This window comes from Equus przewalskii, chromosome 23 (assembly GCF_037783145.1).
Source record: "Equus przewalskii isolate Varuska chromosome 23, EquPr2, whole genome shotgun sequence".
NCBI lineage: Eukaryota > Metazoa > Chordata > Mammalia > Perissodactyla > Equidae > Equus > Equus przewalskii.
This window is the reverse complement of record NC_091853.1, coordinates 2,774,450-2,801,824: the sequence shown is the minus strand read 5'-3', so window position 1 is coordinate 2,801,824 and position 27,375 is coordinate 2,774,450. Positions and strand designations below refer to the sequence as shown.

The window sequence follows — 27,375 nt, the reverse complement described above, 5'->3', positions numbered from 1 at the left end:
AAACTCAGTTTATATGAAAAGTGATGACGTGATTAACAGTCACTTACCACTGGTCCCATTGGTGGATTCCTCCTTATTCTTCTTCCCTCCCATTAATCATTTCATCGCCAATTGTGTCTCCTGAATTGGACTTTTTGGTTGATCAAGACATCTCAGACCCCTGCATGGCACATGCCTGTTCTAGAATCCTGCAAGGTGCTGCAGCTCGGAAGGAGCTATAGGAACCGGGCCACCAGGGCTCCAAATATGTCTGCTGGCTTCAGCAGCCCAACTCATGTGTTGGAGGGGCAGAAACTCTCAGGAACAAAAGGGAAAGAATTCTCACGCACCGAGCCCATCCAGAGTGCAGGCGAGGCTCGGGTGACTGCCCGCTGCTCTGTCCAAGGATCCTCCAAGGAATGAAAAGCAAGAACGACCACAAGATCTCATAAAGCTGCATCCCCCTCTCCTTGTATTGGGCTTCTTTTCTTCTCTCTCTCATGGTTTGCTTTTGTTTTCCTGCCGTCCCAGAGGGAGCCTCTCTCTATCCACATTTCACCACGCTCACCACAGTGAACTCTCTTCTTTCTCTAGTTCCCTCTGTCACTCTCAAGGGTCTTCCTAGTGTCTTCCCACTGCATTGTATCATAGACAAAATACTCAATGATGATTATTATTTTTTTAAGATTGGCACCTGACCTAACAACTGTTGCCAATCTTTTTTTTTGCTTTTTCTCCCCAAACCCCCCCAATTCATAGTTGTATATTAGTATATTTAGTAAAATTATATATAGTAAAATATAGTTGTACATTTTAGTTGTGAGTCCTTCTAGTTGTGGCACGTGGGACGCCGCCTCAGCATGGCCTGACGAGCAGTGCCATGTCCACACCCAGGATCCGAACCAGCGAAACCCTGGGCCGCCAAAGTGGAGCACGCAAACTTAACCACTTGGTCCTGGGGCCGGCCCCTCAATTATTATTTTTTATAATGAGATGATAGTGGTATTGTCTGGAGGCACAGCTCTTGTGGAACAAGGTGAGGCTGGCTCGTGATAACCCATCTGTGTTTTTATTTATTTATTTATTTTTCCATCTGTGTTTTAAAAGTGGGTTTCTCCTAATATCCAAAGAGCTAAAAGTGACCAGAATGAAGAAGAAACAGTTGACAACATACCAGTTTAATGGAGATCCAAGCATTACAAAGAAACAACCAGAACCAAGCATTGCCAGGAGAGGTGAGACTTGCCACAGGATAGATTTCCTGGGTTTCATTATGACACTGCTACAGACAGCACCATGGCCTGTGTTCCCAGCCTCCCTGCAGGTGAGCTGGAGTCTCGGACAAGCTCTAGCGCCTTTGCAAGCTCACCTCTCCGGGCGCGGTGAACGCTTTCAAATACGCAAGTGAAGCACCAGAGCTTAGAGGACGTGGGGCAACAGAAAACCGTGTCAGCTAGTCCACAGGCAGACCTCACATGGATGGCTCTCCTCCACGGCCTCCTCCCTACCCTACTTCCAGTGCCCTTCTACCTGCTACCCCTCATTTCAGCTCTGCCCTTCTGGATGACCCTTTCCACATCCCTGTCCCTCGAAGGGCAGTGGCAATGTGTGCCCTGAGCCGTGTGCTGGGCTGTATGGCTCCTTCCTTTGTTCTCAGTCTCGCCCAGGCCCACCTGACCCAGCTTAATCCTCCCTCCTTCTCTGCAGCTTAGTCCTGGTTTCTTCCTGCCGGCGTCTCCAGGCAGCAATGATGGCTTCATCGTCCATTTCTTCCTCTTCCTCCCTGTCAGTGCTTCTCCGATACTGGGACCGCCGCCCTGAAGCAAACCTCCCTTCTTCTCTGTTTTCCGTCCTCTCTTTCTCTCCCTCCTCTTCAGACCTCATGAAGCTCTGGGTGAATTTCCTCTTGGCTCCAAATTCGGAAAAGTCTGACTTGGACGACTCTTCCACATCTTCCCAATCCCTGGGCCTGGCCCAATTCGGACGCCGTGGTTCCGGGGACTCTTCCCCTTCCGAGGGCTCAGGGCTCCGGCGGAAGAAGTAGGGCTCCGGGCTTTCCTCTCGGGAGCTTGAGGTCTCACTGAACTTCGACCTGGAGAACTTGTGCATCTCTCTCCCCTCTCTGGTGGAGGAAGAAGAGAACCGGGAGGTGCTTCTTGCAGAGCCGCCATTGGCCTCGTGGTAGGAGGAGGTGTCCTGTTCCTCTGACCGGGATTTGGAGAACTTGTAACTGCAAGATTTAGACTCCGTCTCCCGGAGCAGGGAAGATCTGGTGTACCTCCCCCGGGAGCTTCCAGACCAATCACTTTGGGGAGGAGATTTGTCCTCTGTCCTGAGGCCACTGAGCCACCTGTTAATACTGCTATCCATCTCTTTGCCAGCTCTGCTGCCACTTGCATAGCCGTCAGAGACAGCCAGGGAGGAGGAGGTGTCTGTTTCAGGCTTTTGGGAATTACTGCCGGAAGAATGTTGGAAGCTCCCTATGGCGCTGTCAGTGTCCTCGTCCCTATCACCCACGTCATCATCCTCTTCTTCCCTGACCTTCTTCTTCTTGAAAAGGGAGCTGCGTTTGTTGTCAGAGGCCAGCTTCTCCATTTTGTACTCAGACATCTTCTCCCTCAGCTCCATCTGCATCTCCCGCTCCTTCCTGCCAAGTTCCTTTAGGTCAATATCGTCAGCAAAGAGGCTATAGATAGGCTTGCTGGTCCCCTTCACTTTGCTCCCAGTACCTTCGGTCCTCGAGCTCAGCGCAGTGTGGGAGGACAGCACGGAGTGTGTGTCAGAGCTGGCTCTTGGCTGGCTTTGAGGCAGCAGGCAGCTGCCCAGGGAGGAGCTGCTCTGTCCACTGAGCATGGAGACTTGGTCATCCCCCAGGCAGCCCACTGCTGGTGCCACCTTTACGCTTGCAACGGATGGCGAGCGGGACAACAACAGCAATTCATTTTGCTTCTGGGCAAGAGTTTCGCTGACTACATTGGCAATCCAGTTCTGGATACTGGCAATGGAAATTGTGTCTCCAGGCCCCACTGGCAGGTTAGGCAGTGGTGTGGTGGGGTTGGAGGCCAAGCATCCCCTCTCGTTGCTTACGGCCTGAGATGGGTGGGAGCTGTGGCTCTGGGCGCTGAGTACTGATGCTGTGTCCCCATCAGCACTGACCGAGGGGGCTGCAGACCAGAATGCAGACAGGGGGATGCTCCTGCTGGCAGCCGAGCTGTCCGCCTCCCAGCTTGCCATGGACTGGCTCTCCTCCAGCGTCTGCCTGCTTCTCTCCAGCAGCTCCAGCCGTCGTTGCCTCTTCTTGGCTGAGGCCGTGTCCTCTCCCTTGCTGAGCTCCACCACCTCCTCCTTGTTCTCACTGCCCACCTTCTTCTGGTGTTTCAGCTTCCAGGTCTGGTAGGCCGTCAGGCTGGCGTCAGAGAGGTTCTTCTCCCCTTCTGCCTCCTCTGCACCTTGCTCAGTGCTGCTGTCTCCTGCCTCTGAGTCTTTCTTGTGAAACCCAAATTGGATTCTCTTGATCTTCCACCTTTCTAGGGCAGTGAGTTTGTCCTTGTTCCTGTGGCAGAAGTTATAGAAGGAGCTGGCCTCAGAGGACACACTGTCCTCATCATCCTCTCGCACCCTGCTCCCCACCTCTGAGCTTGTGTCCACCTCCTCTCTCTTGCTCCTGGAGTGGTACCTCCGGGAAGCTTCCTTCTCAATCTCCAGCAGCCTCTGGTTCCACATGTCCCAGGTGCTGTCTGTGGACACAGAGTCAGAGCGGCGTCTCCCACCTTGGTTCTGGCTGCTCATCTCCAGCTGCTGCTTCAGGATGCGTATGTCACGGCTGGTTACACTCTCTGAGGTGCTGCTCTCGCTCAGGGTGTGCCTCCGTCTTCTTCCCACAAAGGAGCCAGCATTGCTATCCTCCTCCACTTCCTCCTCCCTACTCCAACTCCGGTGCCCTTCTGCCTGGTACCTCTCATTTCGGCTCTGCCACTCCCGGATGATCCTCTCCACATCCTCATCCTCGGGCTCCTCCCCACCCTGGCCAGAGGAGGCTGAGCGCCTGCCCTCTCCACCCTGGGGGACCTTGCCTGTAGGGAGGCCCTGCCTCTTCTTCCACTCCTCATATAGTTTCTCCTCCTCGTCTTCATCAATGAGGGTGAGGGGCTTAGAGACCTGGCTGGCCTTCCCCAAGGAGGAGCCACTCAGGTGGCTGGTGGTGTCATCCTCCTCCTCCACTGTGAGAGCATGTACTCTGGCCCCGACAGTGCTCCCCACATCCTCACCCTCCTCAGCCTCATCTGCACCCTCCTCCTCTTCTCTCTCCTCCATCAACTTCTCGTTGAGCTCCCGGAGCTGCTTCAGGAAGCCATCGTTGGGGCAGATGGCCCGTTTCTTACGCACAGTCATCAAGGCCTCCAGGATGGCCATGTGGTGGAAGACCATCAGGTAGGCCACCACCAGCGCTGCTGAACGGCTGATGCCCATTTCACTACTGACCAGGACTTTCCCTGAAAGAAAGCACAAGAGATAATGATGTAACTACAGTGGCTTCCTTGTATGTTTTTTTTTAAGCACTGTTTTGATGCGCTGGATTGAATATGTTTACATTGCCTCTGGTATTCATCCATGTTCAAGTCCCGTGAGGGATGGGCATCATTGTCCCCACGTTACAGATTTCAGACAGAACACTGAGGCTGCCCTGTGCTTGTGGAAACGTTTTCTGCATTGCCTGAACCTGGTCAGGGAGTGGGGAGTGGGTGGGGAAAAAAGAACTGACTACTGTCCCCACTTTTGAAACACTAGAGTGTATTTCTACTTTCTCCTCACCAAACCGAGCACCAGAGAGAGGAGAAATAAAAGAATGGGGGAAGGAGGAAGAAAGGAGAAAAGAAACGAGGCTAAGATGAATGAATCACAGAGACGTGGAATCTCAGTGTTGGAAAACACCACGAGTCACAGCTGAAACTTGAGAATTCCCTTTCCAACAACAACGTTGGTGCTGGATCATCCATCATCCAGCTTCTGCTGGATGCTTCCAGTGACAGAGAGTTCAGCATCTCAGCCACGCACACGCGCGCGCACACACACACACACACCCTCACTCCATATTTAGATCACTCTAATTTTTAGAAAACTTTTTCACGTTAGGCCAACGTGTAACTTTCTGTAACAGGCATCCAGTGCTCCTGCTCTCACATTCTGGGGTCAATAATGAACACATCTGTATGAACCAGGTCTTTCATACAAAAATCTTTAAGAAGATAACTGTCAAATTCTTTGCTAATTTTTTTCTTTTCCTTGTTATGCTGGGTCTTTCAATCATTATTTGAACGTCTTTTCATGTTCTATTACCACACTAGCCACTCTCTTCCAGGTCAAACTTTAATTTATCAGTTTTTCTCTTAGGAGTTTGTGTCAGGATGGAGCAAGCTATTTCAGGTTTGGACTGACCCACCTAGAGAAGAGTGGGCCCCTCAGCACCCCCCGTCTGGGCACTGAGCCCTCAACAATGCCATCTAAGCTTGCAGTGTGGGTGGACATGTCATACAGTGACCTCAAATTATCTTTAATATCAACTGAAACCCATAAAGCTTTTTAAAAAACTGTCGTTAAGTCATATGTTTCTTATCTTGTAGCATTTTTTAAACATAAGGATAACTTCACAAATTCCTATTAATATTTTTGGTAGATATAACCTTTTGTTACAGCCCAGCAGAAATTTCTACAAGTCTCAACTCTGCCGTTCAGTAGATGGGTTCTCCCCTAGGCCCCCTCTGCTTTGCCTCCTCCATAAATGTGACAAACACGCCCTCTATGCCTGCATCTAATGGCTGTGTCAAATGCAGCTGGGGACCACTGGAGACCTCCCTCCAGGCTGTCGTCATTTGATTTGCCGCCATCTTTGGGGATGTTTGTTAAATCGGTTGAGTCCTATCTAACACTATGGGATGGGGAGGGTGGCTTTTATTAGTATATCTTTGCACCAGTGAAGACCACATCTGTGTCACACAGATCAGAGACCAAGACAAGACTTGAGGGGACCTGAGGCCTAGTAATGCTGAAAGGCAGTATTGCCAAGGGCCAGCAGTCACTGGAGGGAAGGAAGTGGGCAGAATCAAAGCCACTAAAGGAGTATCTACAGATTCACCATCTTATCTCCTCCCACGGCCCAGCTGTGCCTCACCAAGGACCTCCCCTTAACAGACCGACCAGGCCATAATTCATCCCTGTAAATTATTACCAAAGTCTCGCTCCCTTCCTTCGGAGGTGGAGTTACCAGACCAGTCACATCAGGACACAAGCAGCCGGGCTTCCTCATAAGGGCAGCAAATGCCCCTCGGACTCTGTCTGGCAGAGACAGGTTGGGGCGCCAGGCTTTCCTATGCTGTGGTCCTTGCACCCTGGGGTTCCTCCAAGAAGCCTAGGGGCAGCCTGAGGGAGAAGGGAGAGTCTGGGCCACAGGACTCACTATCCTCTCTGTTAGGCACAGGCCTCCCCAGTGTCTCTGCACAGCTCCAGGGGGCGCCTTCCCCCTGGAAGGCAAAATAGACTTTTTCCGTTTACAACAAATTTCCAACAGCAAAATGGCTTGAGGAAGGTAGTCTCTTTCCAATTCGCAGTCACTATTTTATTGGCAGCGGGCTGCTTAGGGGGTCTATCTAGATGTGGTCCCTCTGTTTAAAAAACTTGAAGGGTACAGCTGGTGGAGAGAGCGACGGGGCTTGAGGCAGACCGGGTTCAAGTTCTGCCTCCATTCTCAGGATGCCTTTGTACGGCAGGCATTTTTGTCGTATCCTCCCTGTTTGTAATTCTCCTTTCCCTCAGAACTGTCCCCCTCTCCACACCAGGAAAACAAGAAGTACTTGCCCAGAGGCCACCCCCTTGCCACCACGGATAGAATTCAGGGTAGACAAAGGACAGGAGTCTGCCAGACAAATTCTCTCCCTAGAGAATCTGGAAATGGGACTGAGGCAGGAAGTCAGCCGTTTACTCAGGCCCGTGGAGGGCCATGCTCTCCGAGGCAGAGAGAGGAAGACAAGATGGAAACAGGGAGTCCTGAGGCCGTCCAGTCCTTGCTCTAGATCATCCTGGGGCCACATTCCTGTCTTTGCATTTCTTCATCTTTGTTATAATTAATGCCTTTGCTAATCACTACGTAGTTTGAGATGCTGTCTACTAACTACCAACCAAGAGAACCTCCCTTATCACACCGTGGCAAAGTCACTGAACCTGCTCAATTTTCCCGTTTGTAAAATGTAAATAAGCTTCTCTCCCGAGGTCATTGCGACAACTGTGTACGGCGCCAGCACCTGGGGTAAGTTTCGCCTTCCTCCGAGTTAAGAACTGACCCCGAAACATCCTGGAGTAGAGAAATCACAGAAACTCAGGCTCCGGGGGGTAAGTCTAGGGGCGGTGACAGCTCTCTGCCGCCGAGTAGGAAGTACCCAAAAGGGAACAACGACAGAAAGGACACGGACTTTTCCCTGCCCGCGGGGTGCGGAGAAAAGGGAAGGTGAGGCTGAAAGCAGCTGATGGCAGCAAGGGGACAGGAGACGGGCCTGCAGGGCGCACGGACGCTGCAGGTGACGGGGACCTCACTGGGTCCCACCAGCGTCCGGGAGGGCGGAGCTGATGCACTCGCCCGCAGGCCCTGCTGCACCGCTGCTGGCGGGAGACCCAGCCCGACGTGGGCGTCCCAGAGGGGATGCTGCCGCTTTCCTCAACCCGTCAAGAAACTTTCCCGCTCCGCGCGCCGCCTTCTCCGCCACCCGCCACCCTGCACCCTCCACCCTGCACCCTCCACCCTGCACCCTCCACCCTCGGGTCCTGCTCCCGCCCCGGGGACGCGCTTCCGCTCTGCGAGCGCTCAGCCGCCGGGAGCCCGGGGCCGCCGGCCGCCCGAGTCCGCGCGCGTCCCCACCGCGCTCGCGCCCCGTCTCCCACGGACGGGGGCAGACACACGCAAGGCCACGTGGTCAGAGGGACGCATTTTAAAAGCAGGGTGTTTTTTTAAGCATTGAAAACGGGAGAAAAATGTTTCATATATATAAAGTTCATATACATGAAATTTATAAATTCATTAATTATATTTTAATAAAAATCTATACGTATAAAGATATTCCCTCTCTGTAGATACATGGCTTTTTCCATTAGAAGTTACCCTTGGTGGCTAATGGCCATTGGCCATTGTCGTCACCAATGGCCACTGGTGATGACAGGCAATGTCGTTCCCAGGAATCAGTAACGATATTATTTATTATAGTAATGGCTATAACTTTTTAAACATTTATTATTTGCCAGGTGCTGTGCTAAGAAAGCCCGTACATGCGTTTTTAAAATGTTAATCCTCACAGCAATTGTAGGAGGACTAGATTGCCTTATCTTTGTTCTACATGCAAGGAAACTGAGGTTCCCCCGGACAAAGGAAAGGCCCAGGGTCCCAGGTCTAGAGAGAGCACAGCAAATGCTGGCCTCAAGGCCAGGGTCCTGGAGACCAGGTGCTGAACGCCCACCTGCCCCTCCTCACTGGATGCCCCATCGGCTCCGTGGACTGCTGTCCTCCTCTCGTAGCGGGACTGCAGCCGCAGCCTCAGCCCTGCTCTCCTCACTCCCGCTCTCACCTCCTCACAGGTCTCTAACGTCCAGGGAGGGAGTTTTCTAAAACATAGATCAGATCAAGGTGCCTTGAAGCCCTTTACCTTGGCCTTAAACTTCCTGCATGTCGGGGTCCTGCCCTCTAACCTTCGCCCTGTGCTAACCCAGCCCTAGAACGCTCGCCGTGGGCTTCCTGAGCGCACCGGGATGATTCCATCTTAGGATCTTTGCACCAGCACTTCCCTTGGCCAGGAATGCTCTTCCTCCAACTTGTCCATGGCTAGTTCTTGTCACTCAGCTTAAATGTCCCCTTCTCAGAGAGGCCTTCTCACCCAGCCTTTCCAAGGAGCTCGCCAGTGACTCTGACGCATCGTCCCAGTTACAGTCTCTGCCTCACACTTATCAGAATTTGACTTTTCTTTTTTTCTGCCTTCACTACATTGTAAGAGGCAAAGGCTGAATCTGTGTCTGTCTCTTTCACCGCCGAGCCTAGAACAGGCCTGGCAGGTCTCAGGCCCTCAATAATTGCTTATTGGATGAATGATGGTCCTTTCCTTTCCCCTCCTCTTAGAATGAGATGAAGTCTTCTTAAGACAGATAACCTCCAGCCACGGCAGACAATGGGCAGGTTTTCACAATGTTCCCTGGTCGCTTCTCCCCAAGCAGAGCCTCACCTCTATAGGTCAGCAGGGCCTCATCGAGGAACTCGGCAGCCCTCCGGAAATGCTGGGAGATGTCCACCTCGGGGAAGTCATCCACCTCCACACCCAGGTACTGGATCTCCATGCCAGTGTAGAATTCAGGCCCAGTGTAGACGCCAGTGCCATGGGCAGCATTCAGGATGTGGGTGATTCCCAGCCTCTTCAGCCTCCCCTTGTTCACAGCCACACTCCTGGGGGGAAAAAGGCAGGGACATTTTTGCAAGGGTCAGAGCTAGAAAGGGGCATTACCACCAAGACTGGGAGCCTGCTTCGGCCGGGTCAGGAGGGCCACAGCTGGGCAAGGGCCTCCTTCTCCGCTCCCCCATGTGCTCACTGCAGACACGGTTATAAAAGGGTGCAGTGACTTGGCCACAGCAAGAGAGAGAAGGGGTGGGGAGCTAGGCAGGAGAGGGCAGGATGAAGAGGAGAACAACACTGATGTGTAAGAAAACCTTCAAAGAGTCCAAAGATCTCTAGTTTAAAATCCCATGTCCTGGGAATGGACATTCATAAAGACCCAAAAGTGGCAGACAAAAATAATAATAAAATTAAGTGTGCTTCACATTGATATGGCATGCTATATTTTTTGAAGTCCTTTCACATGCATTATTTTATTTTACCCTAATAATAAACTTAAGAGGTAGATAGGGCAACTATTTTTATTTCCATTTGAAGATTATAAAAATGAATCAGAGAGCTTTTGTGACTTTCTGAGACTGAAAGGAGAAAAAGATTCTGAACAAGAGCTGGTATTTTTGGTTTCTAGTTCAGAGCTCTTTTTTCTGCAGTGGAATAAGTGGAGCTTAGTTTGATGAGGCCCTGAGACCAGGGTTGCCCAAGAAGCAGCGAGGACTTTATCTGGAGATGCCTGGGGTCCCTGGTACCCACGATGTGAATGCTTCTGGGTCAACAGAGCTAATTAGAGATCGCTCAGGACTTGATGCCCCACTCTAGGAATCAGGTTCTAGGCAACTGATTATTCCGTGGTGGAGTATGAGACCCGATGTCCGAGCTCTTTTCTCAACTGCCTGCCTGCCCTGGGGCCCGAATTCCCTCCTTTGCTTCTGGATGTGTTAGGAAGTACACTGGGAGAATGTCTTAGTAATTAGTCAATGGATCTGCAAAATTAGGTTCACAAACTAACCTAATGGTACCAATTACATACTGGCAAGACCCTGAAGGAAGAGAACGTGAGTGATTGTTTGGGTTTTGTTCTGGAAACCACTGATAAACTTTCTAAAAATGACGTTTTTTTCTGGTTATAAAAACAATAAATGTTTACTCTAGGAAATCTGTACAATTCCAAAGAAACCTAAAGAAGAATATAAAATCACTTGTAGAACCACCTCCTAGAAAGGATTACTGTTACCATTTTATCACATTTGTTTCTAATTTGTTCTCTTTGTAAACATGCACACATACACGTATACACATCCAAATATTACTCAATTAGCATAATACTGTATATTTATCCTCTTACTATATTGTGAACGTTTTCATAACTTGGCAAATACATATAAAAATCAAGATTGTCAATGGCTCCGGATGTCCCATTATCTGGTTGTTACAGATGTCATGGGATGATGGCGATAGTGGGGTGTGTGTTGGCAAGTCTCTGCGGCAAGAAAGAAGCCCCAGAGCAGGCACCTGGAGGGGAAGGCTATGACAGGAGCCTGGCAGGAGGGCAGAGGATGAGCAATCGTGCCAGTGTTTTGCCTGAATCTCTGTGTGCAGGTGGGTGAGTGGGGCCTTTCTCCAAGGCAGGGGCTAGGTGAGTGGTCAGGCAGCTTCAGTTTGCTGGATGGAGCTACTGGGTCCTTTAATGGAAGTTGGGGGAGTTTCATCTCTCTCAGGCACTATCTAGAGGGGTAGGACAAAGGGTTATGACCCAGCAGTCAGACTCACTTCTCTGCTATGAAGACGTTGGGCCAGACCTCATCCACTTCATTCCAGGGTGTCTCTTGGCGGTCTTGGACCAAGGCCCGCTGTAGGTCCAGGACGCAGGGTGTATTGTACAGGCTGGTGTCGTCCATCTTCTCCCTGACGCGGTTGTACAGGTCCTCCACCAGCAACTGCTCAGCAGACTCCAGCATGACTGGACACTCTGCCTCGGCTCTGAGCCCCGGAGGCTTGAGTTCTGGAGGAGACAGGCAGCATTCTCATCAAAGAGCTGGGAATACCGTGGCCTTCCCTGCTCCCTGGGAGAACCCACTCTTGCCCAGTTTGCTGCCAGGACTCTGGGCATAGGGTGAAATGCCAGCAGGGCCTCCAGGAAGACTTCATGGGGCCCAGGAGCCCTGCGCTGCCTGGACTTTTATGGTCGGGATCAGCAGCAGCATGGTGCATAGGTGTGGGTAAAGGGACGCCTGTTTCCCTTACTTCCTCCCGTATTTCTCTAAAGCTGGCTGATCATTTTGTAGCCTGAGGTCCTTATGTCTATACCTGGTATAAGCCTGACTCATACTTATAACCCCCATAGTGCCTGTACAAAGTGGATGCTCAGAAGCATTTACTAAATGAATAAATGGCATTCTTTCGTTACATAATTCACTCTATCATTAGTTTGACTCCGTTACATATGGAATGCCAATAATGCTGGGAAAAGTAAAACTTTCTGCAGTCATTTATGCAAGGTCATGTTCTAATACACATTTAATTTACTTGTTTGTTTCATTTATTGTCTGCTTCTTCCCCCTGGAGTGTAGCGCCTGTGGCTGTCAGCCTCCCAGCTCTCCGACAGGTGGCAAAGGTTTGCCATGAGCTCCGAGGCCAGTCTCAACACAGGACTCAGGGCCTTTATGACAACAGGCCAGAAGAGCTTCAATTCCAAATGAATGCAAATTCCATTCACCCATGTCTCACGTGAACTTCTATCTCCTTGTCCTGATATATTTGCTCCAATTTATCAAATGGGGGGGGGGTGGCGGTAAGATGTTTCCTTTCTCCAAGAAGGTAGACAAGAGCAGTAGAGAGCAAAACCTTTCCTCCCACAAAGTAGCCCAAAACACTGAATAGAGAGAGAGAAGAAAGAAGTGAAGTTAGGAAAGGAGTGTCCTCTGCGCCGGCCCTAACCTCTTGCTGGCACCATCTCCTCCCCTGGCCGGTGAAGAGCGCAACCACATTTGGCAAATAGACCCGCCTGGCCTTTCCCGGAAGGAGCTCCGACAGGTCTCTGGGGGCCGGGCTTGCTGCTCCCGGCCTGCGGATCCCGGGGGTCCTGGGTTCTCCGGGCCTGAGGACTCCATTTTCCTAGAGCTCCTCTCTTCTCCCCCGCCTACAGCCCCTGATGGGCCGCCACATCCCTGCATGAGGTCTCAGCTCTAAACGCTCTCTGATCTCTGTTTCAAAAGCAGAAAGAGAAAGCCTTTGCAATCCCAGAGCTCCTGTTCTGTTTAAAAATAGATGAAGCCTTCCTATTTTCTCTCCTGCTCGCTTTGCTCCCCGCTCTCCCGGGGGCTGACATAGCAAACGTAAAAGCCCCTCGCCGTCCATATTTTCCCTTTACTCCATGTGAAAAATAAAACTCCGGGAACCATTGTCTTCCTCAGCTGTTTATATAACAGAATGGTTTCGGTCTCCTCCCTTTCGGATTAAAATAAATGTCCCCTCTCCCACTGGCAGCTCCTGCTTTCCTTGGGTCTCTGGCTCACGCCTCAGCCTCTGTCAGTTCCACCTCTCTCCCTGCATCAATTCCTCTAGTCTCTTTCTACCACCTGGGGTTTCTTCACAAGAGAGGAGCACCCCCACGTCTGCTCCGCATTCTTGCAGGTGTAGCCTCTGCAGACTTTCATGGAAACAGAGGGCTCAACACAAATTTTTACCTTTCTGATCTCTCGTGAGCAGGGCATCGTTTAGAAATATCACCTGATCGTTTTTCTTTCTCTGTAATATATTGTTTTTTTCCTCCCCCCCCCCCCACCCTTTGGCCATCAAGACTAATGAAACTTAGGCTTAATGCCCCCAAGAAGTGGAGGGTAGAGAAGACCTAGAATAAAAAAGGCTTTGCTCAGCTTTAGGGTTCAATCTAAACATTGAATGTCCGCAGCATCCTACAGACTTGACAGCGAAGTTTTCAAAGAGAGGAAATGGTTTTCTCTCAACTCCTAAAGCTGGATTCTTACTCATCAAGAACCAAAGCCTGGAGAGGGGTCCAGAGAGTGAAGCGCAGAGCAGCGATGATGCAGGATGGAAGGTAAAGGAAATTCCCAACCACACAGGAGGGGAAAGAGCCTCCAGAGCTGGGGTGGTGCTGGGAGCAATTGAGAGAGAGCTAGACAGGGGCGAAGACACCTTGGCCTTGCTTGGAGCAAGGTAACAGAGAGCGTGGGTATGGTGGTAACAGAAAATGGAAAACATTAGAGAGTTCTTTGAGAAGATAGGGCTTCCTGGGATGTCCAGATCAACAAGCAAGAGCAGGGAGAATTTCTATTTCCTCATGGAGTGTATAGGAGACCAGGACGTCCTCAGGGACTCTGGTGGGGACCCAAAGGCCAGGGGACTGAGAAAGACCTCGAGTTATATGGACAAGGAGCAGCACGTGTGGTTCTCTGACTGAAGGCCAGGGAAGGAATCATGGCCACCAGCAGTGGAGGCCAAGCCAAGCCCAAAGCTGGGCACTGTGTCATCAGCAGCGTTGCCTTATCCCACCCCACCCCAGCAGAAGTGAGAGAGACACCAGGGCAAAGGGAGGAGAAAGGGGAGGAAAGAAATCGTGAAAGATTATTTGCCCAAAATTGATTAGAAAAAAAATCCATCCAATCAGGATGAGTATCCTTGAGTGAAATATAGTCTGTTTTCTACTCCAAAATCTCCTGTGTAAATATTGACATCTCTCCCCACCCCCCTTTCCCTACCTCCTCCCCACACACTTCAGTTTGAAAACATCTTTAAGCACTCATGGAAACGCAGATCTAAATGTAGACGTCCCTTTGAACAGAACTCTTTGGATGCTCCTAGCCATTTGTTGGGCTCTCAGGTCTGTGTCTCTAGCATAAGCCAGCCCAGGCCCCCGAGATTAGCTGAGAAACTGAATGGGAGACCCTCGTGGCAGATCAGACCTGCCTCCCTGGCTGTGGACTCTAGAGAACTGTTCACACGGATGCGTAATGATTCCCACCCCATCCCGTGAAGTTGATGAGATGCGTGGGCAGAACTGCCTTCTTTGGATCTGCTCCTCTTAGTGTGATGGGCAACACTAAGGATCAGGATGGATCCCCTCCCCTCCCCTCCCCGCCCCCACACACTCCCCTCCCCCCCACACACACACCATGGGCTCCCTCCCAGGGTCTCCAGATGACCCTTGGACTCTCCCTGCTCCCACCCAGCTTCTGATGGCATTACCTTCATTGATGATCTGTTTAGCTGCCACAGCTGAGGAGAGGTGAATGGGCTCCATGAAGATGCTTTCTGTTTCTGCGTCTGAGACCAGTGAGTACCTAAGAGAAGGAGTATTCATGTGAGATGACTCTGGACAGCATCTGAATGGAAGGCATTCTTTTTAGAAATCTGGCTCTGGTTAACCACAACTGAAAAACAGTGAGGGACACAGGGACTGCCTTCCTAAGTTTAGGCAACCTGAGAATGCAGAATGCTGGGTCCCTGTGGTTCAGTCGTCCATCTGTTTTCAGACCAGAGCTGGCCCCCATGTGAGTTGATGTTAATAACATGGTAGTCCAGGCTGTGGAGGAAAGAGGATATGTCTGTGGTTGGGGGACTCACCCTGATGTGGCTTCACTTTCTCTACTGTGTTCCCACCCTTGTGTTCCCACCTGCTGCTAGTTTTTTTCTCCTGTCCCTGTTCCTCTGCTATCAGTACTATAGGATGTCCCTAACTGTGCCTCTACTGGGTTCTGGGCCTTGCTGGGCTGGGTCCACTGCCCCAATTCCCTCCACGCTCAGCATCTTCTTCCTGCTTGTGAGGGAGTGGGCTAAGAATGAAAGGCCAGACAGCGCCATGGGAAACGTGAAGATGCGCTCACATGCACCATCCTGATCCTGAACACAAGAAGTCAAGGGTCGGCCTGGGCCCAGGGATTCAATAAAGTAACTTAGGTACATGTCAAGGCAATTTTCCAGAAAGAATTCAGCACAGGTGACCAAAGGGACCTTGGAGGAGCGTGGTGAATCAAGAGCAGAAACAAGCGTTAGGACCCCACTGTAGCGGTGGGTGCCCCTAGGGGGCTCTCCTCCTTTCCAGGGGTTGGGGTGAGCTTTGGGTCTTTTTGGCATAGTCTTTCCTATGGTCCAGAGAGGATGAAAAAAGTGAGAGGCTTTAATGAATACCATTTTTTTGTCGCAAAAATTCCTTCTTGCTGCTCCTTTATAATCAACCTCTCCCTGCACCTTGTCCCCTAGCAACCACTGCTGTTTTCTGTCCCTATAGTGTGGCCTTTTCCAGAATGTTATATAAGTCAAATCCTATAAATGGAATCTTTTGGATCTGGCTTATTTCACTTAGCAAAATGCATCTAAGAGTCATCTGTTCTATTGCATGAATCAATAATTTGTTCCTTCTTATTGCTGAGTCATATTCCACTTTTTAGGCACCTCAGGCTATTGCTGCCATCACTGTCACACTGCCTTGAGTCAAGGCTGGGTATTCCAGAGGACGAAATGATGCTCATGCTGCTGGTTTGCTGGTACTTTGGATTCTGGTCTTCTTCCTCACTCTGCCTGCTACTGTTTACTTTTCAGAGTCCTCAACAGCTGCTGTATCTGTCCGGGTTTTATAAGGGCAATCCATGGGAGAGTCCGTGAGGGTGCATTTTTCATCTTAACAGAACTGGAACTTCTGTCCATTGTCTTTTTGCTTTTAAAAGTCTGAACCAATATGTTTCCTGATCCCTGCAATTGACCTATTTTATCTTTACAGAAACCTGCAGGATCTCTTTTTGGTTCCCAGTGTTTAGAAATTTGACAGTGATGTTCCTTGGTCTATTTTCATCCGTTGTGTTGGGAATGGATACCATTTTTGAGTGCCTTCTATGAATTTAATCATGACAAAACTTCGATGAAGTAGGTATTATTATTCCTGTTTAAGATAAGAAAACTATAGCTTGGAGTGGTTAACAGAATTGCCCAAGGCAGTAAGTAAGTGGCAGGGCTAAATTGCAAAGACAGAGCAATCCTGCTCTAAGTCCAATCTTCTCCCCACCAAGATACGCTGACACCATTCAGATTAGAAAGGGGAGGTGGGTCGGTTGGTGGGAGCAACCCCAGCTGGATCCCCAGGCCCTGTAGAGACTTTGATACAGAAAAGTACTTTAAAAATACTTGTTGAAAGCATGGATGCGTAGATGGATGGATGGACTGGGGTGAGTTGACCTGTGTCCAGCTGAACTGAATGGAGCTAACCTGAGCTAGGATAAGTTTAGCTGAATTGAAATGATTAGCAGAACAATTCTCTTGTAGCGGACATCCACAACATCAGAGTCCACCCTTGGGAGAAGCACACCCTTGGGTGTGCTCAGGCCAGCAAGGCTATGGAGAAAGAAATATCTTTGCCACAAGAAAGGAGTTGCCTGTTACTCTACCCAGAATGTGGCTAGACCTGCTCATGCAGTATAAGGGACAGCACAATGTTGCACCCTCATTGGTGGTTCCTGAGTGATTTCGGAGAGCGGTGTGTTGAATCATTCCCGTTCTAGCACTGAGTACACCTTGTGACCGGAAGATACATTTTCTAATAAGCATGACTGGGAGTGGGGGTGGATGAAGGGTGAGGTTTGTGGGACATTATCCTTGGATGTTAGAACTAGAGAAGTCTTTAGACGTCTCATTGCTTGCTGAAGGTAATAAAGACTAGAACACCTTGGGGAGAGGGGTGAGCTCTGTAAAGGTACAGATTAGGTAGTCTTATTTACCCCTGTATTTCCAGCACATGGAAAATGATCAGGCAGAGTTTGATGACTAATCAAGTGGGTGGTGGCTATGATGAGTAGATGGATGAACAAATGAATGGCTAGATGAATGGATGGAATATGCTAGGCACTGGGCAAGGTGTCCACATACCACCTTGGGGATCAAACCCAATGGCCTCCAAGGCCCCTCAGTCTCTGGCCCCTTCTTCCTCTCTGCCTCAGCTTGCCCTGGGTTCCCTCTGGCTCACTCCTTCCCAGTCCACTGGTCTTCTTTTGGCTTCCCGTCCTCACCAAGTTTCTTTCTGTCCAGGAACTTTGCAGAAGCCCATTTCCAATACCTGGATGTTCAGTCCTCCCCCTCTTCACACATCTTCCAGATCTTAGTGGGATCATTACTTCTTTAGGGAAGTCTTCCCTGATCTCCACCTCCTATTGTACCATACCCCTTTCCTTGATGGCACTTCCGTCAGATGCAATTTTACATTTATTTATGAAATCACTTGATACACATCTGTCTCCTGTGCTAGACCATGTCCTCCCTGAGGGCAGGGACCATGGCAGGTACCTTGCTGACTGTTGTGTTCTCAGCATCTAGCACAAAGTCTGGCCTGAGGCCAAGATGGACACAATCTTGGAGGCCTGTGTTGGCAATTAGCAGTTTTTTCTTATGGTGGGTTAAATGTGGCCTAGATCCGTGGCACCCCTTGCACAGAGAGGTAGGGTCTATGTCCACTCCCCTTGAATCTGGATGGTCTCTGTGATGCTCTCACCAATAGAATATGGCAGAAGTGGCACTGTGCCATCCTCTGAGCCACCCTGAGGACCGCTTCCCCTTCCTGCTCTCGTTGCTCTCTCTGTGGAAGCCCTGAGCTGCCGTATAAGTCCCGCTACCCCAGGACCACTACATTGGAAAGGCTGTTGGTCAACAGTGCCTGCTGAGCTCCTGGCCAGCAGCCCGCTGTGTGGACCAGTCTCTTAGGGGTGGATCCTCCCACCCGTCAGGCCACCCCAGCTGACGCCACGTGAGGCACCGACAAGCTGCCTAGTAGAGTCCTCTCCAAATCCTGACCCACCAAAAGGGGAGCAAAAGAAAATCATTGTTTTAAGTCATGTTGTTTTGAGGTAATTTGTTGAGCAGCAATAGATAACGGGACAGTGGCATTCCAAGGGCTAAGAAGGGAATTTTGAGCAAACACCTAGGCGTTCTTCTCCTAGTAGTGATAGTGAACCTGGTAAGTATCAGCGATCGACTCAAATGTGTGCAGTTGGGAAGTAACACAAGTAATGCCAATATGCGCAAGAGAGCCCAGCCACCACGCCGGACCCCGTGGCCGTGCTGGGCCCAGACTCAGGGCAGTCTCGGCTTTAAAATAGCAATATTTCATAACACTCAAGTCAGAGCCTCAAATTTTATATAAATGTAAGTCCCATTTCCATTTCAACAATATTGATTAAGGGAGTTTTATCCTTTTATTTGTTAATAATATTATTTATATTTTGATTAATAAAATAATCATTTTGCTTATTAAGGGTCAGTATTATGTAAAATGAGGTTTGGGGGTAAAAAATCAAAACAAAGCCCTGCCAGGGTAACTGGCTGAGAGCCCTTGTGCTGCTCTGGGCCTAAGAAGGGCTTCCTCCTGCGAGGCCTCCTTTCTCCCACCTCGTCAGGCGCTTTTCTTTGTTGCTCTCAGCCTGCAGGCCTGCTTTCGGCAGAGGCTTTCTCACACCTGTGATCAGTATTCCAAGCAGCGGGCGCAAACTGAAAAGAGACGCAGGAGGAGCCCTCACCTGTCAGGTGTGCAGAGAGGCCCAGTGAGACTCCCAGCGGGGGTGTCCCGGGATCCTGGCCTGGTGCTATCTATCCGCGAGCCCTGGATCAGTCAAGCTACCTTCCCTAAACAACGTTGACTGCAGATGGTGTGGATTTGGTGTTAAGTGACAAATACTGGGAACTGACAATCTGTCCTAAATACACCTAAATTCTAAGGTTTGACAGGGGAAAATTTGAAATTAAAATTTGAAAAAGAAATGACTGAAAAACATCCACCTTTCTTGTGGGCGGTAAAGGATGAACTTGGCTAATGAGTCAGCAAATCTGAGAAATCACATTTGAAGACTCAACCCAGTACACTTCTGAGAAGCTGGTGCTTATATGATTGAGAAAAGAGGAGGGTTAAGAACAGAGTCCCTCCGCATCGTCACAGTGTGTCTGTTCTTGGCTGCTGATACAAAAATGCGAGCAACAGGAAGCACAGCCCCTGCGTTACCCAGCGTTGTCGTCGAACGGAGGATGTAAATTACAGGCGCTTTTAGGAGTTAACCGCTATGAGAGGAGATGTTAGCCTAACAGTCACCAAATCGTTTTGCCACAGACGCAGTTTACTAAGTCTAATAAAGCAGGTGCGGGGGTAGGATCTGAAAGGACCCAAGTGGAGAACAACGTCCAGGCTTTGAGGAGCTGGTCCCTCATTTTCCACGGAGAAGCTGGATTGCCAAGAAAGAAAGGAGGAAGGAGGGCGAAACGTGGACAACTGGCCCTGTTGATATTTACAAGGTCAGTGAGGCGGCGGCCCTGCTGGTTTTGATTTATGGCCACGGGTGTCTGTGCCTCCACCTCCATACCTGAGATGGGGTGGGACCACACACGTCCTGATTGGAAAGCAGCGAGCGCGCAGCGAGCGCTGGCTGCTCAAAAAGACAGGCAGGGAAAGAGAGGCTCTGGGATCGATACACACCTCATCATAGGATCAGGAAGAAGCAGCTAAAAAGCCCTGAGGGTGAATTGAAAGAAACAATAAAGCGGAGTTTGATGGACTTCCTAAGCAAGAGCAAGAGACTGGTGCAGCTTTCTTTAAACCTGTGTTTTTCAAAATTGCAGACTGTGACCCATTAGTGTATTATAAAATCAATTCAATGAGTTGTGCCCAGCATCTGGGGGAAAAAAAAGGAAGAAAGAAGAGAAAAATAGAATAGCATCATCCACTGTAAGCATATGTATAATTTCGTGAAACTTAAAAAAAAAATTTATACATACTTATACATGGTCTGGGTTGAGATGTAAATGGTATGCCCTACTGTGGATTATGGTCAGCAAAGTTTGAAAGCCAACACTTTAAACCAATTGTCAAGTTGTCAAGACCCAGAATGGAGTGGAATTGAGGTCCTTCCCCCCAGGTCCCCTGACAGCAGATCACTTCCCTTCAAGTAGTCCCTTGGAGACGGAATGGAAGCAGAGGCCCAGGAGGGGGTGTCCTCATTTGGCTTTTGCAAAAAAGAAACAGGTTTCTGAGAAAGTGACCACACAGGCAAAGTGCAGGCTCCAAGGAAGGAGAGAAGTCAGTAAACTAAAGCAAATCGATTTTTAGCAAGCTGCTTCCAGCTGCCCTCGTGAAAGAGCTGAGGCAGAAAAATCTTCACGGAAAAAGAAATATAAAAGAGAAAAGGTAGCTAGGAGGAGCCATTTCCAAAGACACACAGACCTGACACTGCATGCTCCCATCTCCTGCGCCACCCGCCACCACCAGGCACACAGGCCTCACTGTAGGAAAGGCAAGCAGAACACCGTTCCGGAAAATCTCTGAAGGGGGTGGGAGGTGGGGGCCGATAATGCCACCACGAGAGACGGTCTGACCAGATCACCAAGGAGTTCTAAACCACTGCAGAGGCTTCAAAAATTCAGATCCAAAAAGCCAAAGCAAGAAATGGATTTTGACTTGGAAAGAAAGAAAGGAAAACAGAAAAATATTCTTCGAATCAGAACAAGTGAAGGATAAAGAAGTCTGGTCCTTATTAGGAAAGGAAGAGAAAACTGGTCAGAGTGAAGGAAGAAGAGAAGAGGCAGAGGTGGGCCCCAGGTCACCTGCATGGGAGGGCCTGGGCGTGACAGTCTCCTCGCGAGGAAGGGCAGGGAACACCTGTCTTGAGGTTGGTTTGCATCACAAGCAGAGTGTGCTCATCTGGGTGACTGGGAGGAGATGACAGGTACAGGAGGGCCACACCAAGTTGCCCCGCTGCACAGGGGGTTTTAAGTTTTAGAGTTAACTCGTGAATTACCTAGGGAAATTTGCCTCGCTGGGGGATGGGTGATTCTCTAGCCACAGGGTTTCCTCTAGAGAGAGTGATCACAGTGGCTAGGTTTGAATTTAAGGTGTTTGAGGTCAGTCTCTGAGTCAGGCAAAAATGAAGACTTCACGCTACTATCCCCTGTCTACACCCCTTTCTCGGGTTCTTAATTCACCCTGGGATGAGATGTACAGATGAAGTTGGAAATGTCAAGACTCCCTGCCAGGACGGCAAGCAGACTTCATCCCCACGCGAACTCTGGTGGATTGGCAGTGGCTGGCTTTTGCAAGGCTCTGTCCTGGTTCCATAGGAAAGAGTTGTGTCTCCCGGGGCTGGATCTAAGGCTGTGGTGGGTTGAATGGCGGCCCCCCCAAAAAGATATGTCTCCTAGAACCTGTGATTGCAATCTTCTTTGGAAAAGGATCTTTGCAGATATAATTAAATTAAGGATCTTGAGAGGAGATCATCCTGGATTAGGGTGAGCCCACAATCCAATGGCAAAGGTTCTTAAAAAGGACACAGAGAAGAGACAGCAGAGAGGGCCATGTGAAGATGGGGGCAGAGGTTGGAGTGATGCTGCCATAAGCCCAGGATCTCCTGGAGCCCACAGGAGCTAGGAAGAGGCAAGGAAGGAGCCTCCCCTTGAGCCTTCGGAAGGAGGGTGTCCCTGCCAACACCTTGATTTCGGACTTGCGGCTTCCCAAACTGTGAGAGAATATATTTGTGTTGTTTTTAAGTAACCCAGTTTGTGGCAATTTGTGACAGCAGCCTTAGGAAACTAGGATTGAGAATCCGTCGGTGGGGTATTTGCTGACTCAGTGCATAATTTAATTTTAAAAAGGCTCAAGCCTTTAGCTAAAGAGATAAGACAAGAAGGATGGAATTTCAGGCATTTGTTAAGTACAGGGAAGACTGTTCAGGCTGGGGCCCAATAGCAATGGGTGATGGTCAGTTGCTTAGAATACAGTTTTGCTTTTGGCAGAATTAGAGAAACATGGTGTTTTAACTGGAGTATGTGGGACTCTGGTTAAATAAAAGCATCTTGACATCATGAGTTACTGAGAGGAATTGGTTGTCAAGTATCCTTCTCAGGAAGAAGGGACGAGCATATATGTAATATTATTTCATTTCTACCACTGGGTAAAACTGGTATTCCAATTTTATCATTAAGTAACTTATGCAAGCTCTCATGGCTAATAAGTGGAAGAGCAGACCTGACCTCAATTTCGGCCTCAATTACACCATTTAAGTTCTTTCCACAGTACCATACTGCCTCTCCTTTCATAGCTTATTTCTCCTTTCATAGCTTAAAAAAAAATAACAGCTTTATTTGAGGTACACTTGTTAATCAAACTGCACATAGTTAAAATGTCCAGATTGGTGAGGTTTGACATATGTGGACACCTGGGAAACCATCACCACAATCAAGGTTGTGAACTTACCCATCGGCCCCCAAAGTTTCCTCAGGGCCTCTCTGAACCCTCCCTCTGCCCCCTCCCTGCCCTATCCTCCCCAGGCAACCCCTGATCTGCTTTCTGTCACTCGAGAGATTCATTTGCATTTTCTGGAATTTTATGTAAATCAAATCATATGGTATATACTCTTTTTTGTCTGACTGCTTTCATTAAGCATAGTTATCTTGAGATTCATCTGTGTTGTTGTATGAATCAAGAGCTCATTCCTTTTTACTGCTGAATAGTATTCCAGCGTATAAGTATACCGCACTGTACTTATCGTTCACTTGTTGTGGACATTTGGGTTGTTTCTAGGCTGTTGCAAGTAACGCTGCTGTGAACATTCATGTACAAGTTTTCAGATGGACATATGCTTTCATTTCTCTTGGGTAAATCCTGGGAGTGGAATGACTGGTTATACAGGCATAGGTGTATGTTTAACTTTTTAGGAAACTGACAAACAGTTTTATAATGTACCATTTTCTGTTCACACCAGCAGTGGGACTTCCGGGTACTCCACATTCTCACCAACGTTTGGTATGGTGAGTCTTTTCAACTTTAGATATTCTGACAGGGATGTAATGGTATCTCGTTGTGGTTTTGATCTGCATTTCCCTAATGACTAAGGATTTTGAGCGTCTTTTCACGTGCTTATTTGCTGTCCACATATCTTCTTTGGTGAAGAATCTGTTCAAATCTCTTGTCCATTTTTTAATTGGGTTGTTTGTTTCTTTTTATTGGGTTTTTAGGGTTTTTCCTATATATTCTGGATACAAGTTTTTTATCAGATATGTGATTTGTAAATTTTCTTCCAGTCTGTGGATTGTCTTTTCATTTTTAAAGATACCGTAGAGTCATTCATCTGGGCTGTTCTGTGTAATGCAGTGGGGTTGACTGGAGGATAACTCAAAGCCAGTGTGGCTGTAATGGTTTATACCTCAGATTTTATGATGATCATTGTAGGGCGGGATAGTCTATGAAGTGTCACCGTATGTTTGCCTTCTTTGAAAATTTCTGAAAAGGATTAGCCGATTTGGGATGAGCTTCTAAAAACTGATTGCTCAGGAGTATGCGCAAACCAAGAAGGGTATCAGCAGCAAGAGGATTCAGCAGGAGTCACGGAGAACCCGGAGAAAATTTGCTCTGGGTGTGGGACCATGCTTTTAGGACGCTCAACCCATTCCACATAGTGGGGCTTTCAGGCTGAGCCTGTTTTTGCCTAGAAGGCGGACCAGCAGGTGGGAGGCTAAGGAGAGAATGCCTCAAAATGGAGGACCAACAAGATAGAAGGAGCCTCAGTTCCTGAATCCCTGCTCGGGTAGCTGTTTTGGAGTTTATCTGAGTGAGAAGGAAAAGTCCATTTGCTATAGCAGCTAAAAATACCCTCTATGACACAAAGCCGTCACCTACCCCAACCACAGAAAATTGCCTCCGCCTTGTCTGGGAGCATAGAGGGGGAGGGGTGTATTTTAAACCTCTCAACCCTGACAGTTTTTCTAAGTAGGAACATTTTGCTGAATTTTCAAGGAAATGCCCCCGAGCTCCATTTGGACAAAGTGCCCCAGCCCGTGAGTGATGAGCACCTGCCCGTGCTCCCAGCTCACTCCAGAGGGGAGGCCTTCCCAGCCCGGAGAGGCAGGAGCCTGTGAGACCCCAGGAGACCCGGCAGGGAAAGTTACCTCAGAGAGTCTGGCTGGGGCTTTCCTTCCCTTTTTATAGATGAGGAGACACAGGCTCAAAAGTTAAAGTGATTCTCACATAAATTTGGTGACAGGGCTAAGATTAGAAGTCGGGTCCACTACTATTATTTATGGCAGAAGAAAATGGATGGGCACACACACTATTGCTTTAGCGGGAAGTTAAGCTTTTCTTTGATGTCCTGTGGTATTTCTTAAGATTTCATGCAATTTTTTTATTGTACATCATAATATATCCTCAGTGATTTTATGTAAAAGAAAGTTTTAAATAACCTGTCATAAAATAAAGAGGACTCTCCAGGAAGATGCATCACGTTTATCTGCCCCTGGGCGCGCTGCCACTTACTCCCAGGCATGTACAGATCCCAGTCTGAAAGACACAGCTGATCACAGATGCGAAATTGTCTCAGTACCACAGCCTGGCTACAGGCCGCCTCCTGTCCTGACGCCTTCTCCTACAGTCTCTGGTCTACCGCCCCTATCCGGCCTCAGTCCCAGGCAATCAGGTAGACCTGCCAGACTCCTCCTCATCCTTCGAGGCTGAGACCCGGCATCATCTCCTCCAGGGAGCCTCCTACAACCCTCTGACCCAGCTCCTCTCCCTGGCCCACCCCGCACTAGACCCCAGGAGTACTAATTCTAGCACTTACCACGCCACACTGCAATGCAGTCCGTGTGGAGGCTTGCCTCCTCCAGAAAGAATGACACACAAAAAGTACTAGGTAATGTTACTCGAATGTAAGGTGGTGGCTGCAGGCTCCCTGGGCCCACTCCTCATCATGCTCCCTAGCCCGCTCCCGCCATGGCTGGAGGGGTGTGGAACTCAGCAAGGGCACACTTACTGGCTTGGGGAGGGGCTCCGGAGGTACCGGGCCTGCACGGACCGCACGTCGGCTTCATCCTCTTCACTTGGGACTACCTGCTCCTCCTCTGGGTCCCCACCTGTCGCCATGACAGCCTGTCAGCCTCTGTAAGTTTGGAATGAAAAAGGCAGTTAGGGACTTTGGTTCTGGAGGTTTTGCAGGGGAAGAGGTGTGTCAGTGACGTCACCTCAGTGCAACTAGGAATGGGAAGGCCACCACATGCTAATACCCTGGTGGGGAAGGACCCACGGGGGAAACCTAGTCAGACTCGGCCCAGCCACTGTCACCAGGAACCAAGACACACACCCTGGCCATGTAACAGTCCACCTTGGAGTCACAATATTTAAGAAGTGACAACTTGGCTCCTTCCACAGATGACAGCAAGGAAGCAATGAGGGGAACCAGAAGTTCACCTTAACTGTGGCTAAAACAGTTGAAAGACGGTGAATTCCCCAGACCAGAAAGATCTTTCGGTTGAAACTCCTGGCATGCGCACTCACACACACCTGTGCGCACGCGTACATGTACGTAAGCACACACTCCACCTGCACATGTGCATACACTTCTTGACTCTACTCGGGGAAGTGCAGCTAGCCGCCTTCAGTGTCTCTAACCAAGGCCACAGGAGTTGTCGCCTTTGGCTCTGGCGCCATCCCACAGCCTATTAAAGAACGTGAAATCCCCCAGGAGCTGGTTCCAGACATGGCTGGGCCCCAACACGCAGGCAGATCTGCTGCCCCTTTGCTTGAAGTCCTGGGCTCACAGGACAAAATGAAGGGAGAAGCACTCACCGTGGCTGATCTTCCTATGTCTCCACACCACGGGGCAGGCACCCAAGGGCTGAGGGGCCCAGACAAAATGGCCAGAAGCTCCGACCAGTGAGAGGGCCCAGTCTCTCTCCTCTCTTCAGTGCCTCTTCTCTGAGGGGCAGGACAGCTGTTAACAGGAAACCTTAGCTACCTTCTAAATTTAGCCTCTGGCCCCACGGCCTGGCAGATCTCTGGGAGGAAGGAATGCAGGCTCAGGACCCAGGCCCGAGAGCAGGCCCCACTTAACGCTTTCCCTCCTGGCTGGGTCTTCGGACACTGACACTGGGCAGCAGGGCTGGGAGAAGGGCACGCTCTTCTCCATACCTCTTGCTTGGGGCTGCCTATTCAAAGTCCTTCCAGGACATAGTCAAAAGTCAAGGATCTAGAAGAATGAAACCAACTGTACCTCAGCCCCAAGTCAGCTTAGAGGGGGTGGAAAAAAACACCTGCTATTTCGATGGGGAGGGACCTCTGATAGAAGCTGGGAGAGCACTGTGGTGTGACTAAGCTTGCGGCCAGGGCTACATTTCTTTTAACAGAGAGGGCTCTGGGTGGTAAACTGGGTGGTTGTGCTCCCCTCTGCAATCCCTTCCCCACACTCACACCCCATGGTGATGGTCAACTGGCAATTCTGGGTGATATAAAAATTCTATAGTCTTCATAAACTTCAGATGAGCTCATAACCCACCCTACTCCAGTTCACCACCTCCCACCATCACTATGCTCAAAGCAAAGCCCAACAGCCCAATAGTTCACCCCCTCAACCCACACGTTCTATAAGTACCCCTTCATCCATTCATCGATCCATCCATCCATCTGTCTATCCATTCACAAATATCTACTGATTACCTCCTATGCATGAGGCACTATACTTGACCAAAGGTAGTAAGACACATCATTACGTGTGGCTCAGTGGAACAGTATCTGGCACATAGTATCATTCAAAATTGGCTGAATAAATGAATGAGCTCACAGTTTATTAGGAGGAATGAGACATACAGATCAAAAATAACTCAAGCACAGGCAGAATGTAGTTAGTATCCTGAGGGAGATCCAGAGTGCCGTGTGAGTTCAAAGAGGGAGAGAGCCCTCACTGGCTTTAAAGGACAAGTTGGATTATAACAGCAGATGGAGGCGGGGGGAAATTCCAGAGGGGATGGCATGGACGAAGTTTCAAGGTAGCAAATTAGTTTCATATAGTGGTTGGAGTTGTGAAGAGAGCAAACAGGTCATGGGGCAGAGAATTGGCAGGGCTGGGGTGGGGGCTCCTTTGGAGAGAGTGGTCAAGGAAGGCAGCTTTGAGGAGGCACATGGCACCACCACTGACCAGTCACCAAGCCACCATCCTGGGGGGGTGATAATAAGGGC

At 49.5% G+C, this 27,375-nt stretch overlaps 1 protein-coding gene across 1 annotated transcript; it reads right to left on the bottom strand.

Annotated features, from left to right (window-relative positions):
* Window positions 1–1,141: 1,141 nt before the first annotated feature.
* Window positions 1,142–26,176, bottom strand: STYXL2 (serine/threonine/tyrosine interacting like 2). Its single transcript, XM_070591811.1, has 6 exons — window positions 25,990–26,176; window positions 25,178–25,303; window positions 14,601–14,695; window positions 11,166–11,397; window positions 9,234–9,451; window positions 1,142–4,472 (listed from the first exon to the last, which is right to left on the bottom strand). The coding sequence occupies exons 2-6, from the start codon at window positions 25,285–25,287 to the stop codon at window positions 1,663–1,665; spliced, it is 3,465 nt and encodes a 1,154-aa protein (XP_070447912.1). The 5' UTR covers window positions 25,288–25,303; window positions 25,990–26,176; the 3' UTR covers window positions 1,142–1,662.
* Between the last annotated feature and the right edge of the window lie 1,199 nt (window positions 26,177–27,375).